Raw genomic sequence first — 15,915 nt, 5'->3', positions numbered from 1 at the left:
TATGACATATATCACAGCAAGATCCTTTCTGACCCACCTCCTAGAGAAACGGAAATAAAAACAAAAATAAACAAATGGGACCTAATGAAACTTCAAAGCTTTTACATAGCAAAGGAAACCATAACCAAGACGAAAAGACAACCCTCAGAATGGAAGAAAATATTTGCAAATGAAGCAACTGACAAAGGATTAATCTCCAAAATTTACAATCAGCTCATGCAGCTCAATATCAGAAAAACAAACAACCCAATCCAAAAATGGGCAGAAGACCTAAATAGACATTTCTCCAAAGAAGACATACAGATGGCCAACAAACACATGAAAGAATGCTCAACATCACTAATCATTAGAGAAATGCAAATCAAAACTACAATGAGGTATCATCTCATGCTGGTCAGAATGGCCATCATCAAAAAATCTACAAACAATAAATGCTGGAGAAAAGGGAACCCTCTTGCACTGTTGGTGGGAATGTAAATTGATACAGACACTATGGAGAACAGCATGGAGGTTCCTTAGAAAACTAAAAATAGAACTACCATATGACCCAGCAACCCCACTACTGGGCATATATCCTGAGAAAACCATAATTCAAAAGGACACATGTACCCCAATGTTCATTGCAGCACTATTTACAATAGCCAGGACATGGAAGCAACCTAAGCGTCCATAGACAGATGAATGGATAAAGAAGATGTGGCACATATATACAGTGGAGTATTACTCCGCCATAAAAGGAAACGAAATTGAGTTATTTGTAGTGAGGTGGATGGACCTAGAGTCTGTCATACAGAGTGAAGTAAGTCAGAAAGAAAAACAAATACCGTATGCTACACAGTATATATGGAATCTAAAAACAAATGGTTCTGGAGAACCTAGGGGCAGGACAGGAACAAAGACGCAGACGTAGAGAATGGACTTGAGGACACGGGGAGTGGGAAGGGTAAGCTGGGACGAAGTGAGAGAGTGTCATGGACATATATACACTACCAAATGTAAAACCGATAGCTAGTGGGAAGCAGCCACAAAAAAATCTTAATTAGGGACTTCCCTGGTGGTCCAGTGATTAATACTTCACCTTCCAATGCAGGGGGTGCAGGTTGGATACCTGGTCAGGGAGCTAAGATGCCACATGCCTCCCAGCCAAAAAACCAAAACATAAAACAGAAGCAATATTGTAACAAATTCAATAAAGACTTTAAAAATGGTCCACATCAAAAAACAAACAAAAATTAATTATCAGGCCCCCAGAGAGCTACTCCTTGGCCTTGGACTGGGTAAGATTTCATAAGGAACTACAAAATAATACTTAAATAATTAATCATTTGAAAGAGCAAGGAATAAAGATAATACAACAGTTTGTAAAAGTAACATATGAGGAACAGAGAGCTTTTGCACATTGCTAATCAAGAATGTGCTTTAACTACTGGTAAGACATATTTAAAGGCTTTTTTCCCCAACGCATATATTGCACTGACTTTTAAAATTCACCCTATGGTAATTTTCCTAATTGCTGTGCTTAGCTATTGTGTGGACTTACTAGATATTTAGGTGGCAGCAAACTGCCCACAGAAAGGTAGAAAATGCAGTGAGATAATTAGAAAAGTGTGGTGTTATTATAAAAGGAAAGTTGTAAGGATAAAAAAAATGGAATTTTCCCTGTTGCCAAAAGAGGAGATTCCCCCCCCCTCACCGCTTCCCTTTTCTTAGAGTATTTCCTTGAGAAACCTGGTATTTGTAAATCCTCCCTCTGCCCCTTTTATATGTATGTAAATCTTTTAAAAGGTTAAATAAGCCTTTTGTCAGCATTATAACCCAGGAATGTTTTTCTTAAGGGTCTGGGAGACACCTCATTGACATGTAGATAACAAGGAAGAAAGATAGCACCCTATCTCCCTGTCACCCTGGGAGCTTAGCCTAGGCACCTGGCTCTAAGCTGGAACTACCTGCTTGAAATAGAGACAGGAGCAGTTTGATTTTGCCTTTAGATAAAGGCAATTAACTAGCACAGATGGCCACTCCCATTACCAGGTGAACTTAGGATGAACTATGAAAGAATGTAGACTGAATTGTCCTGTCAAGTCCTCTTGCATGAGGACTTGATAAGTTATCGTTTATCTTGAAAACAAGCAGGTAATGGACTCTATCTGCTCTGTCCCAGAAAAGGGTGAGATTTCTTTCTGTCTTTGCAATCTCTTTAGCTAATTGCTTGTGATGCGCACTGTGGTCTGCTTTGATGCTTATTCAATAACAAAACAATTTTCTTTCTATTTTATATTTGTATATTTATATTTCCTGGGTTGCTATGAGATTTAATTTTTTTTCCCTAACATGCAACCACGCTGACTCTGGCTACTGATTTTTCTGTGGCAAATAAAGTCTCCCATCACTGACTCAGGAGTCTCATGGCCTCTGTCAACATACTTGAAACTGTGGCAAGCCAACTTCTTAGCTTACTAGTAGGGTAAAATCTCAGCCCCTACACAGTTCTTGACACCAAGGACCACGACCAATCTGCATTCACATGGCAAGGCCTTCCATATACGTTGGCAGTACTCTCCCAGAAGTAATGAGAGTACCTTGGCGTTTCACACCAGTGAGTGGGTCAGGCTTTGGCGAGACTGCCTCTACCCTCTGCTGTCCAAGCTTTTCACTATATAGATGAAGTCTTCTTGGTTAGCCAGTCGGAAGCCTTAATTTCAATGGCTCCGCCCATAGTATTATTACGCCTTTGCCATCAGAGGTCGCTGGTAAACCCTGACAAAATTCGACTAAAGTGTCTGGGACCTCTGGGTGGATGGACGATGCTCTATCCCTCTTGCAATCAAAGAAAAACTTCTATCTCTTTGAACCCTATGCCAAAAAGGAAGCCCAACATCACACTGGGCTCTTTGGGAATGGGAGACAATATGTGCCTCACCTGGACATTCTATTTGATCCTTTATATTGGCTAAACCACAATGTCTTTTGAGTGAGGCCCAAACCAACGGTCAGTGTAGGATGCTGTCCGGCACGCTGTGGCACATTCTCTGCTCTCTGCCTTCAGGGTCCCCAAAGCCTAAATGACCCTGTTGAGCTACCAGTCCGTGTAACTGATGGTGTTGCCTACTGGGGCTGCTAGCAACGGGGGGCAGCCTCTGTTTGGAAAAGCCCCCTAGGTTACAGGCTTTGTCGTCTTCCTTACACACCTACTAGCTATACCCCTTATGAAAAGCAGCTATTAGCTTACTACTGGGCCCTTGTCGAAACTGAACACCTAACTCATGGAGGCCTTGCAAACCCTCCAGCTTGATACTCCCCTTTGGGGGTAGGTCAATTAAGACTCGATGACTAACAAGGTGGGAAGGGCCCAAAAGCCTCGTTTGTCAAAAGGAAAGAATATATTCAAGAGCACAGCTGGCCTGGCTTCACATGAAAATGGGACAGATTTTCCCTTTGGGAGAAAATCTGTTTCCCATTCTGCCAACCGTGGAGCAAGGCTGCTGGGCTTCATGGGGCACTCGATTCATAGAAGATCCCTCAAATGCCTAGACCTGATCCGCTAATGAGTGGTCTAAGCTGGAATCTAATGGTTTCTACCAGGCTCTGTGGCTGTTCAACCTTAGTAGAACTGAGAATGGATGTGAGCACTCCCCTCAGCAGGCAGAACTCAAGCCTATGCTTGTAACTCTGGCCAATATTCCCTTTGATATCTATTGACTCTTAAGCTATTGCCAATGTCCAGCTGTTCAGTCTCCCACTTGGAAGACTACAGGCTGGGAGACTGGGCAGCCTTCTTTGGTATCGTGGGCCATGGAAACAAAACAAGGCTACTAATTGAACGGTCTGGGTCACCCACGTAGGTGCCCATGGTAAGGGTCCAGTCTCCGATGATACTGACAGGAATCACACTGCTGATGGAGCCTTCAGGGCCTATATTACTGCTATTGCTTTTCTGCATCCATCATCACATGGACATGGCAACACAACCATCATCACAGACTGGACGCAAATTGCAAGACTATAGCTTTCTGACGCAGAAGCTACCATTGCCTGCCAAAACATGACTCCTTCTAAAAGATGACCCATTGGGATGAGGAAGGACACACTGCATGAATTGTGGGCCCGCCTGCTCCTGGCATACTGCATCACACCTCAAGAGCCTGCTCTCAGGGATGTCACCACTGTTGCACCATTGCTGACATTTTTTCAGGTTGAAGTGTTACACTCTGCTCAGCTGACTCCAGCCACACTGCTGTGGCCCTTAGAATTCATCTGTGTCAAGTTTTCGGCATCCTGGACTATTTATCTGCAGCCTGAAAACGGTACACCTTTTACTGCAAAACCATGTAATGACAGGCAGGTATCTGATGGACTTCCACACTCCCCAACCATCCACCAGCATCTGGTATTGTTCAGTGTTGGAATGGCCTCCTCAGAAATGGACTCAAAAGGATTTCAGACTCTATCACCCTTGCCTCCTTCTGGTCCACAACCCTAGTAAAGCAGTTGGGTCAACGAATATGGCTCTTCCCAGAAAGTAATCAGTTCCTTTCAGCTGCTCCCTGGGTAATTAGTGATCAGGGGTTATATGGACATATTTTGACAATCTGGGATCCTCCATTGAACATTCCTGGGTATAATCTTTCTTTCACCTAGCGACCCCAGACCAGCCTGGCTGGTAACCCTCTGCGTGGCAGCCCAGCCAGCAGGGAGGGAGCCTGAGAGACTGAAATTTAATTCTGGTTCAGCTACCTGGATTCTCTGGTTGGATGGACACTATCCTAGATCACAAGGTTAATTACTACTTGGTTCAGTACATCGCTTACTATGGGCCAAAGTGCACAACATAACAGAGATCTATAAAAATGCCCTTGTCTTTCTTGTACCTGACCCATTCAGATGAAAGGCCTGGGAACTAGTAGAAGATAATTGGGCAGGGGGAGGTGAATTTATAGCTACTAGAATGGGCCATAATGATTTTGTGTCAGTAGAGGATGAGGAACAACACAGAACCTGAAGAGGAAACACCTCAGACCTCAGGAGGTACAGGAAAGGGAAAGGCATTAATGATCTTTGCCTTTCAGAACCACCCCCTGGAGCCTTCCTCACAAAGGAAAATGCCCTGGCACATCTCTCCCAAACTGTTACAAGAGCCTTAAATTTAACTGTCAGGTCTTCCAGTACCTACGACCAGGATGCTATCACCATTCCCCTTAATCTTGCTAAGAAGTCTGTCAGAAACAGCAGGTAGGGTCCCAGCTCCTGCATCTCACACGCAAAACACCTGCCAACACCTCCAAATGTCTCCCTGAACCACTTCCCTTGGTCATCACTCAGCCATTCTGTGGGGCAGAAGAATGCCATGTGGCCGGGGGCATGGACATCTAGGACGCAAGTTTTCAAACAGAACTGAGAACCCCTGACAATGTCGAACTTCACCTGAGCCCTGAAAACAGTGACAGTTAAGAAATCCCTCCTACCTATTTGTATTCCTTTTTGAGAAATGACTTACCACAAACAACCATTCTTCCCACATTACTTAGATAAGTCTGGCTGTCCACTCTTTCCCATGACCCCCATACGACTTGCAAACGACTCCCTTTTTACCTGTGACAAGAACAAATGCAGACCTTTCTCCTTTTGCCTGTATCTGCAGACAAGGCCAGACACAGACCCTCCAACTCCCCATTCTGTCTCATGAATGACTGAGATTAGAAATCTGTCTCCCTTAAATATTTATAAATGATGTGACCGACAAGGGCTTAATTTCTAAAATATACAAACAGCTCATACAACTCAATAACAACAACAACAAAACCCAATCAAAAAAATGGGCAGAAGACCTAAACAGACATTTCTCCAAAGAAGACATACAGATGGCCAATAGGCACATGAAAAGATGCTCAACATTGCTAATTATTAGAGGAATGCAAATAAAAACTACAATGAGGTATCACCTCACACCAGTCAGAATGGCCATCATTAAAAAGATCACAAACAATAAATACTGGAGAGGATGTGGAGAAAAGGGAACCATAAGTATACGCTTGTTTCTCTAACAAGGTCCATCAATATCTATATCGTTCTCCTGAACAAGAATAAGAGAACCACAGGATTCTTTGTTTTTCCTTTCACTCACTCTCCAACTATCTGTGTGTATAATTGTCATTTTAGTTCCATTTTGTAATGATATACATTCACATACATTTGCATTGTATTTTTTCATTTAGATAACAGAAACAAGCACTGATGTCAAAAATATACTTGAAGAAAACTTTATCACACTAATGGAAAATGCAAAGATTACTTGAAAAAAATACAAACATACTCTGTACTTTAGTAGTAAATCTGAATTATCATAAAGAGACGAATGGTCGTATCTTAAAATACAAGTTTAATGCAAACTCACTGACAATGACAAGAGGATTATTTTTAAATTCGGTAAGCTGATTATAAATTGTGTACGGAAAATAAAACAGTCAAGAAAACAGTAAATTTCTCAAAAAGAAGAGTAATCAGAGACTTAGCCCTCCTATGTATTAGAATAAACTATAAATACAGAGGAATTAGAATCATAAAGACTACGACTATTAGATCAACAGAAGAGAATAAGGTACATAAATATACCCAGAGTTATGTATTAGAATATAAATATAAATATATATATATATATATCCTAATGTAGTGCTGCATATTAGTGGGGAAAATATAGGTTATTCAATAACTGGTAATGGGACAAATGTGTAGGCATCTTGAAGAAAATGAAGATTGATCCCTAGCTAAGGCTTTACAACAACAACCAAAAATCCAGATAGTCACAGAAGTAAAAGCAAAACTAAAAACATGAAAGTACCAATACTAAAAAGAAAATGCAGGAATTTATTTTTAAATATAGCTGAGCAATGGGGAAGGCCTTCTACTTATGACACAAAGCTTGGAGGACATAAAAGATTGATAAGCACAATTATGTGAAATGCACGGAGAAAAAGTCAATATTTTCCTTTAAAAGACAACTGAGAAGTTGAGGGAAAATATTTGGGACCCAGAGACAGACCCAGACAAAGAGCTACTGTCATTAATACGTAAATAGCAAAAACCTAATAGAAAAATGGGCAAAGGAAATTTAAAATCAGCTCAGGAAAAATAATATAAATGGATCTTTAAACACAGTTACATATATTCGACCTTAGTCATAACATGAGAAATGCAAATTAGATCTGTACTAATATACCATGTTTTAACTTATTATATGGGCCAAAAAGAAAAATATGACAAGACACTCTTCTGTCTTGGGTACGGTGAAAACAGGCATTCTTATACAACTGGTACAACTCACAAAGAAGGTCATTTTGCTATATCAATCAAAAATAAAAATGCATATATATCACTTGTCCTGAGAATTCCATTTGCAGAAATTTCTCTTTAAACATATTTCCTCTTGTGTCAACTGAAATATGTATAAGGATGAAATAAGGATTTTCATTGCAGCATTGTCTGTAATAGCAAAAGACTGGGAGCATCTTAAATGTCTATTAATGGGGGGCTGGTTATATTGTGATATATCCATATAATTGAATAAGATTCAGCCTTTAAAAAGAATGAGGCAACTCATTACATCTACTGACATTTAATGATCACCAAGATTTATTGTTAAATGAGAAAAGTGTTGGAAGTTTAAAAATGGCTATAGCAGAGTGTGTGTGTGTCTGTGTGTGTATGTATGTATGTTTTTGTAGCTGTCTTTGGAAAGGGTTTATGGGAGACTGCGGTCAAAATTGGAGGGTAGATATTCTTTTCCTTTTCAAAAGATTTTTATAAAATATAATACTCATTCAAAAAATACATGAAACATAAATATTTGGCTTAACTAATTATTCAAGGCAAATACCTACGTAATTCCCACTCTGGTTTGGGAACAGAACATTGCCACCTCTTTGCCCAGAAGCCTTCCTCATGCCTCTTTCCCTCCTTCCACCCAGCCTCCCCATCAATCATGGAAACCACTATCCTGCCTCTGATAGTAAGCACTTGCTTTTGAGTTTCACCACCTAACCATACATCCCTGTACAATATGGTTTTGTTCTGCTTTAATTTACATAAATTAAAACAATACAAATTATTTTGTGTCTGGATTCTTTCACTCAATATTATGTTCAATTTTTGTATCCATTCTACTATTGATGGACATTTAAGTTATTTCCAGTTTCTTGCTGTTACAAGTAATGCTACAGGGAGCATTTAAATGTGTGTCCCGGTACATTAGCCAAGGATTTCTCTTGGGTATTTTCCTAGAAGTGTTTCCTCATATGGTCTATGTATGCTTTGATAAAGAAGGCTAAAATGTTTTCCAAAGAGATTGTGCCAATTTACACTCCCACCAGCAGCATATGAATTGCTGATATGAGCTAACATAGCAGCAGCTATATGTGCTGAAATGAGTATATGAACTACTGATATGACCCCCTATCCTTGCTAACACTTGTCATTGTTAGACTTCTTAATTTTAGCCATTCTGGTGGGAGTGTAGTGGTATTACATTGTGGTTTAACTTCTGCATTTCCCTGATGACTAAAGAGATTGAGTACCATCTCAGGTGTTATTAGTCATTTGGATTTCTTCCTTTGTTATACACCTATTCAAATAAGGCCTCTGACTACTGGGTAGTCTGCTTTTTCTTATTGTTTTGTTGTTCTTTATACATCCTGGATATAAGACCTCTGTTGTCTGTTTCTTTTTCCACTCTGTGTCTTGTGATTTTCTTCTCAATGGAAGTAATTATCATAAAAGTCAGGAGAGTAGCTATCTTTGGAAATAGGGGGATTCTGGAATGCTGACTATGGGTATTTTCTAGACCTATATAGTGAAAAATCACTGAACTGTACATGTCTGTTTTGCACACTTTTCTGGATATATGTTATATTTCACAATAAAAACATTTTTAAAAGATAGGCTGAATCTATGACCCACTAACTCCACCCCTATGCATATAGTCAAGAGAAGGGTGGACACATGTACATGACAAGACATGAACAAAAATGTTCATGGCAGCATTGTTTATAATTCATATTCTATCTCACCAAAAGACCTAAAGTTACTAAAAATTGATAAAAATTTGTTTTGTGGGACACCTTTCATGAACTTAAAAGGAGAAAATAAGAATATGTTCTCAGCTGCTTTTATCTGCATAAAGAAACTCATGCAGAGAAAACTAACTAACTTGGTTATATGTATTAAAGAGAGATGAACAGATAGGAGAAAGATGGGTAAGAGAATTTAGACTATATAGTTTTGTATATTTAAAATTTTTATATATTTTTTAATTTTTTATTTTTGAGCCATGTGTCTATTACTTTTGAAAAATTAGATTAAAAAATTATTACTAATATCCTTAGAGTGATAAGATGCTACATCCATAAAACAAAAATAGTATGCTATTATAAGGGAATATCCTGAAAAGAAACAGAGCTATTTAAAATAAAAACTTATGTACGGTTGTCATCATAACAGATGCCATCTTGGGCCTCTGCAGTTCCTCCTGTCCTTCCAGTGACCCTGCCTAGAGCTGTACTGTGTAGTAAGCCTCTTCTCTGTCACCAAGGGCTTTGTAGTTAATAGATATTGTTTCACGATCGTTAGGTCTGGTGGCCTCTACGCTCTGGTAGTCTTTAAACAATAATGAAGGGCTTCCCTGGCGGCGCAGTGGTTGGGAATCCGCCTGCTATTGCAGGGGACAGGGGTTCAAGTCCTGGTCCAGGAAGATCCCACATGCCACGGAGCAACTAAGCCCGTGTGCCACAACTACTGAGCCTGTGCTCTAGAGCCCATGAGCCACAACTACTGAGCCCGCGTGCGACAACTACTGAAGCCTGCACGCCTAGAGTCCACGCTCCGCAACAAGAGAAGCCCATGCACTACAACGAAGAGTAGCCCCCGCTTGCCGCAACTAGAGAAAACCCACATGCAGCAACAAAGACCCAACACAGCCAAAAATAAATAAAAATAAAATAAATTTATAAACAATAATGAAGACCTTCACTGACATATTCCCAGTGCTCATAAGACCAGTTACCCATTCATAAATCTTGACTTAGGAATGCACTTCCTGTTTCCAAGCACATACCCCCATACCCTAGGTTAACTATGAAATTGTCCCAATCGTCCCTCAGCTGTGCGGAATGCAGCTGCAAATACTTCTGGATCATCGCCCCCTTGATCCCACCCTGTGAGTAAGTTACCCTATAACAATAAACTGATCCATTGATTATATGGAGCTGCCTGCCTCATTTTTCAGTCTCAAGATACCTTCCCAGTTTGGTGGGCACTTTTCATTGCCTCCATCCTCCAACAATACAGAACAGCATTAATGTGAGACACAGAAGAAAACCTGGGAGGTGAAGTTTAAAAAAAAACTAGAAAGGAAAGCAAAAGAAATGGAAATCAGTAGGACAAAGAATTTAAAATATGGAGGATCAACAACTGAACAAGAATAGTTTTTTGAAAAGCAGAGAAAACATGTGTATGGGTAGAAAATGACTAGACTGGAAACAGACTTGTAAAATTCTACACAAAAATGATTTCCAACCTAGAATTCTATACCCAGCCAAAAAGATAAATTTAGTGTCAGGGTCAAATAAATATATTTCCATGGTATTTATTACTTTTTTTTACTTCTATAAGTTTATTTATACAATTATGTATATTATATAAATACATTTTTGCATGACATTTTCAGACATGCAAAGCTTCATAAAGTTCACCTGTCATGCATCCATTCTCAGGGACATATTGGAGGATGTGCTCCAAAAAATTAGGGGGTAAACCAAGAAAGAGGAAGACACAGGATCCAGGAAACAGGAAGGAAGGACAGGATTCCCAGGAAAGGAAATCTGACACAAGACAGAGGTAAAAAGGATTTCCTGAGGGATGGCGAACAGAACACACCAAGGTCATAGCTGTGTGTGAAGCTGAGAGAGCAACCAAACCAGCCTTCAGTGAATCAGTAAGGTCCAGGAGAGATTTCTTCAAAGAGAAGACATGATACTCAGAGCTGAGATAGCCCCCCCTCCATTACTAGCTGTGTTAACTTGGGCCAGATAGTTTTTCTTTATGCCCCAGTTCCCCCTTCTATAAAGTGGGAATAACAATGGTACCTACTTCTCCAGGTTGTTAGGAAGATGAGTTAGTATATGTAGTGTGTGTGTAACACTGCTGGGCATATAGTAAACATTATATGAGTGTTTATAATTATTGTCACTATGATCATTACCTAATATGTTTGAATATACAGAGTGGAGATTTAAACAACTGGAAAGAATTTGGAGTTGAATTATTGATATGTATATAGTAAAGCAAAGAAATGACTAAACCAGAAAAAAAATAGTTAATTCCAGGCAAAAGGAAAAGTTGTGCAGAAATAGTAATCACAGCATGGACACTACATGACTTAACTATAAACAGTCACAATAATAAGCCCTGACAGTAGATCTAATAAAAACAGTGATAGCTAGAGACAAATGTGTATATGAGTGGAGGTGCAAGGAAAAGCTGAATCTCTACCTTCCATAGTGGAAAGTCAATAGATAATGCCCAAAAAGAAAAAAAAATAAATCCATTAAAAAGATTAAGAATGCTTGCTTCTAGGGAGTTGGAATCTGGGAGAAACAAAGCAGGGAAGAGCCACTGTTTTAAGAAGACTTCAAAAACTACTTGGCACCTTTTGCCACTTATAAATAAAACTAGAAACTAATTTCAAATTACAAAGTGGCAAAAAATATTCACAAAAATATATAAGCAAGATAAAGGGTTATTAACCTTAATATTCAAAAAGAACCTGTAAACATCCATAAGCTAAAATAAATAAATCAGCAATGGACAGGAAAAGGAAATTCACATAAGGGAAATAAATCCAATAAAAATCCCCTGATTATGTTGCCTGGTTAAAAAAAAAGTCATACAAATTCAAATAATGAGATATTATCTTTCATTCTGGATGAATTCCAGTCCCTGGGCACCTCTTCTTCTTCCTTACCTCACAGGAGTTGTCACACCCCCCTGTAGTCAGGGCCAGGGATGGCCCAGGAGCGCACCGGTTGGCTGGCATCTTCCCCCTGGGCCTAAGCACTTGGGCTCTCTTGCTGACAACTCCACTCTTCCCAGGAACCCGAGGCCAGGTGGGCACCTGTGGACTCAACCAGAGCTGCTGGGGCCTGAAGGAAGATCCTGCAGCCTTCACTATGGGGTCTGGCCCAGGGGCTCCACAGAGACTCCAAGAAACCTGGAAAGACAGTGTCCACTTGGTCAGGCATTCAACATTCACCCCACAAGCGCTTCCTGAGGGCACCGAAGTATAGCTCACGACACTGGATACTGTGGAGTAGACAAAGCCACATCAACACCGATTCAAGTTATTCATTACAATGGAATATGAGCAAGACCATGAGATTTAGACTAAAATTAATAAAAGCTTCATTTCTAGCTCTGCCAACCTTTAGCTATATGAATATGAAAATGTTTCTTCAGATTTTTTCCCCAAAACAAATCAAAACTATTTATTTCAAGGGGTTGTGAAAATTAAATGAGATGATGTTTTTAAGGCACTCAGCACCAGACTGGCCCAGGTAAACATTTAATTCATATTAGCAAGTACTGTTATTACAAGGACTCATGTAATATACAGAAGGAGGTACCTCATTTAATTTGCACAACAATCACGTCATCCATGTGTTGCTGTAGTTATTATTATCTCATTTTATGCATACAGAAACAGAGGTTTGTGATGTTAAATCAAACTCAGTCTACCAGGCTTTCAAGTTCACATTCTCAGTGGTACATCACATGGTACCTTTTATGTGGGAGGCTCAAAATAAACATGGTTCTATTTAACAAATGTTGAAAACATGACCGTAATTTGGAATAAAAATGTTAAGTAAAGTTTCTTAAAACAGAAGAGATATGCAATAAGGAAAATACTAGTAGCCTGGGACTAAAATTTTTAATTACCTCAAAAACATCCAGAGGTGAAAAATGTTTCTCCTGTTGAGGGAACTAGGGAGGGGAGGGTGTCTCTGTGTCCAAACTGAGGTACAATTTCATTACGATCAACTAATACAGGCACTACAGATTTAGTCATTCTTGTTGGGAAAGGGTAAGTATCACATAAAATGAAGAGGAACTTAATTAGGACAACAAAAGTAAGAAATGAGATGAAGAGGAAACAACAGAGTAAAAGAAATAAGGAGTAAAATAAAATTAAAGGTATGAACAAATTAAATTTTAAACACATAAAGATGATGTTGTGCCAAAGAAAGAGAATATGCTTTCTTTTCTTACACCCATGGAACTTTTACAAAATTCTATCAAATAACCTGGCCACACAAAAAATCTTGTAGATGTCTGAATGTTGGGAATTGACAGACTACATTCTCTGATTATAGTATAAGATGTTCAACGTCATTAGTCCTTAGGGAAATGTAATCAAAACCAAAAATGTTCTGGGACTTCCCTGGTGGTCAAGTGGTTAAGAATCTGTCTTGCTATGCAGGGGACGCCAGTTTGATCCCTGGTCAGGGAACTAAGATCCCACATGCCACAGGGCAACTAAGCCCGTGCGACACAACTAGAGAACCTGACTGCTGCAACTACAGAGCCCACACACTCTGGAGCCCGCGCACTGCAACGAAGAGCCTGCACGCCACAACAAAAGGTCCTGCATGCCGCAACTAAGACCCGACGCAGCCAAAAAATAAATAAATATTTTTAAAAATCAAAAATGTTCTATTCATTAGGAGACTACTTCGTATACACAAAGATGGCAAAAAAAAAAAAGATAGTAACAAGTGTTTGTGAGATGTGAATGAAATTGAGCTCATACATTACTGGTAGAATTGTAAAATGGTGCAGCCACTCTGAAAAACAGGTTGGCAGTTCCTCAAAATGCTACCCATAGAGTTGTCATATGACCCTGCAGTTCCACTCCTAGGTATCTACCAAGAGAAATGAAAACCCATGTCCACTCCAAAACTTGTATACAAATATTCACAGCAGTATTATTCATAGTAGCCCAAAAGCAGAAAGCACTTAAATGTCCATCAACTGATGAACAGATAAAATTTGGTGTGTCCATACGATGGAATATTATTTGGCAATAAAAAAAGAAGAACCAATACACGCTATAACATGAATGAACCTTGAAATCATTATCTTACGTGAAAGAAGCCAGTCACAAAGACCACATATTTTATGATTCCATTTATATGAAATGTCCAGAACAGGCAAATATATAGAGACAGAAAACTGATTAGAAGTTGCCTAGGGCTGGGGGTGGGGGGTGGCATGAATAGTGAATATCTGCTAATGTGTGCAAGGTTTCTTTCTGGGGTGTTGAAAATATTCTAAAATTAGATTGTGGTGATGACTGAACAACTCTGTGAATGTACAAAAAACCACTGAATTGTATACTTTAAATGGGTGAATTTTAAGGTATCGAATATATATAAATAAGTCTGTTTTATATATCTAAATAAATAAATCTGTCTTAAGAGAAAAGAAACAGGCTTCCCTGGTGGCGCAGTGGTTGAGAGTCCGCCTGCCGATGCAGGGGACACGGGTTCGTGCCCCGGTCCGGGAAGATCCCACATGCCGCAGAGCGGCTTGGGCCCGTGAGCCATGGCCGCTGAGCCTGTGCGTCCGGAGCCTGTGCTCCGCAACGGGAGAGGCCACAACAGTGAGAGGCCCGCGTACCGCAAAAAAAAAAAGAAACACTTTGCTAAAAAACCCAGGATCAAAGTCGGAAATCAATACAGAAGCTAAACAATTTTTACCAGAAGTCATGGAACACGCTAAAGTTGTATACAGAGTGAAATTTATAGATTTAAATGGCTTTATTTTTAATTAAAAATAAATATAACAGGTGCAGATGGTATCACCTGGAGCTTGAGCAGCTGCACGAGGGTATCAAAGACAATGGCCAAGAACAAACTAAGAGGGCAGAAGTCCAGGAATGTATTCCATAGAGCCAGCCAAAAAACTTTAAGGTTAAAAAATACAGCAAAACCGAGCTTCCCTGGTGGCGCAGTGGTTGAGAGTCCGCCTGCCGATGCATGGGACACGGGTTCGTGCCCCGGTCCGGGAAGATCCCACATGCCGCGGAGCGGCTGGGCCCGTGAGCCATGGCCGCTGAGCCTGCACGTCCGGAGCCTGTGCTCCGCAACGGGAGAGGCCACAGCAGGGAGAGGCCCGCGTACCGCAAAAAAAAAAAAAAAAAAAAACAGCAAAAACCAGTTACCACTGATCTTAAGAAGATAAACACTGTGAATGATGAAAAAGTTAATAGAGTGGAAACAGCTTCTGGAGATATACAAAAGGAACCTGCACATTTCTTAAAAGGCCTTTCTCTTGAACCTCTGCAGAAACAGCGGACTCCTCAGCAGTGTCATAAAAATGAACCAGTTAATGGTGAGGAAGCAACAAGATTAATGGCTCAGCTGTAATACACTGGTGATGTATCAAACTGCCCCCAAAGACCAACAAAGTAAATGTTTTATACAATAAATAAATAAATACAAAGAAGAGCTAAGTATTCAATCTAAAACGTCAGAAGTAGAAAAAAACCAAAATGAAGCAACCCCCCGAAAGGAAAATAGTAACTAATAAAAACCTTAAATAAGTCAAATAAATATAACAATGGGAGTTTAAAGAAAACAAAGAGCTGGTCCTTTAAAATGACGGATGTCACAGATAACCCCCTAGCAAATGAGATAAAGAAGAGTTTAAAAACATACACACACACACACACACACACACACACACACACACACAGAGAGAAAGAGAGAGAGAGCGAGAGCGAGAGAGAGCGAGAGAGCGAGAGAGCGAGAGAGCGAGAGAGCGCGAGAGAGAGAGAGAGAGAGAGAGAGAGAGAGAGAGAGAGAGAGAGAG

The 15,915-nt window shown here is 39.9% G+C and overlaps 2 protein-coding genes across 3 annotated transcripts in view; one reads left to right on the top strand and one right to left on the bottom strand.

The window, feature by feature from the left end:
• Nucleotides 1-15,915, bottom strand: part of ZNF81 (zinc finger protein 81) — a 65,606-nt gene that overhangs the window by 47,112 nt on the left and 2,579 nt on the right. The window contains exon 2 of the mRNA XM_029241326.1: nt 12,011-12,256. Coding sequence (XP_029097159.1) covers nt 12,011-12,082 — 72 coding nt within the window. The 5' untranslated portion in view covers nt 12,083-12,256. The remainder of the gene's footprint in view (nt 1-12,010; nt 12,257-15,915) is intronic.
• LOC114906515 (uncharacterized protein C8orf59 homolog) lies at nt 14,944-15,470 on the top strand. 2 transcript variants are annotated; one of them, XM_029241328.1, is made up of 3 exons: nt 14,944-15,037; nt 15,262-15,290; nt 15,396-15,470. In XM_029241328.1, the coding sequence occupies exons 1-3, from the start codon at nt 14,944-14,946 to the stop codon at nt 15,468-15,470; spliced, it is 198 nt and encodes a 65-aa protein (XP_029097161.1). The 2 variants fall into 2 exon arrangements, with proteins under 2 accessions (XP_029097161.1, XP_029097160.1); XM_029241327.1 differs by having other exon boundaries at nt 15,262-15,470.

Source organism: Monodon monoceros, unplaced genomic scaffold (genome assembly GCF_005190385.1).
Source record: "Monodon monoceros isolate NGI ecotype Baffin Bay Population unplaced genomic scaffold, NGI_Narwhal_1 Super_Scaffold_22, whole genome shotgun sequence".
NCBI lineage: Eukaryota > Metazoa > Chordata > Mammalia > Artiodactyla > Monodontidae > Monodon > Monodon monoceros.
The sequence above is the reverse complement of the archived record's forward strand: the minus strand, read 5'-3'. Positions and strand labels throughout refer to the sequence as shown.

What these genes read in the sequence shown, in the direction of transcription:
- LOC114906515 (XM_029241327.1), top strand. Translation starts at nt 14,944, where the DNA reads ATGGCCAAGAACAAACTAAGAGGGCAGAAGTCCAGGAATGTATTCCAT. An exon ending in AAAAAATACAGCAAAACCGA is followed by an intron (nt 15,038 to 15,261) that starts GCTTCCCTGGTG and finishes AGCAAAAACCAG; the next exon opens with TTACCACTGATCTTAAGAAG.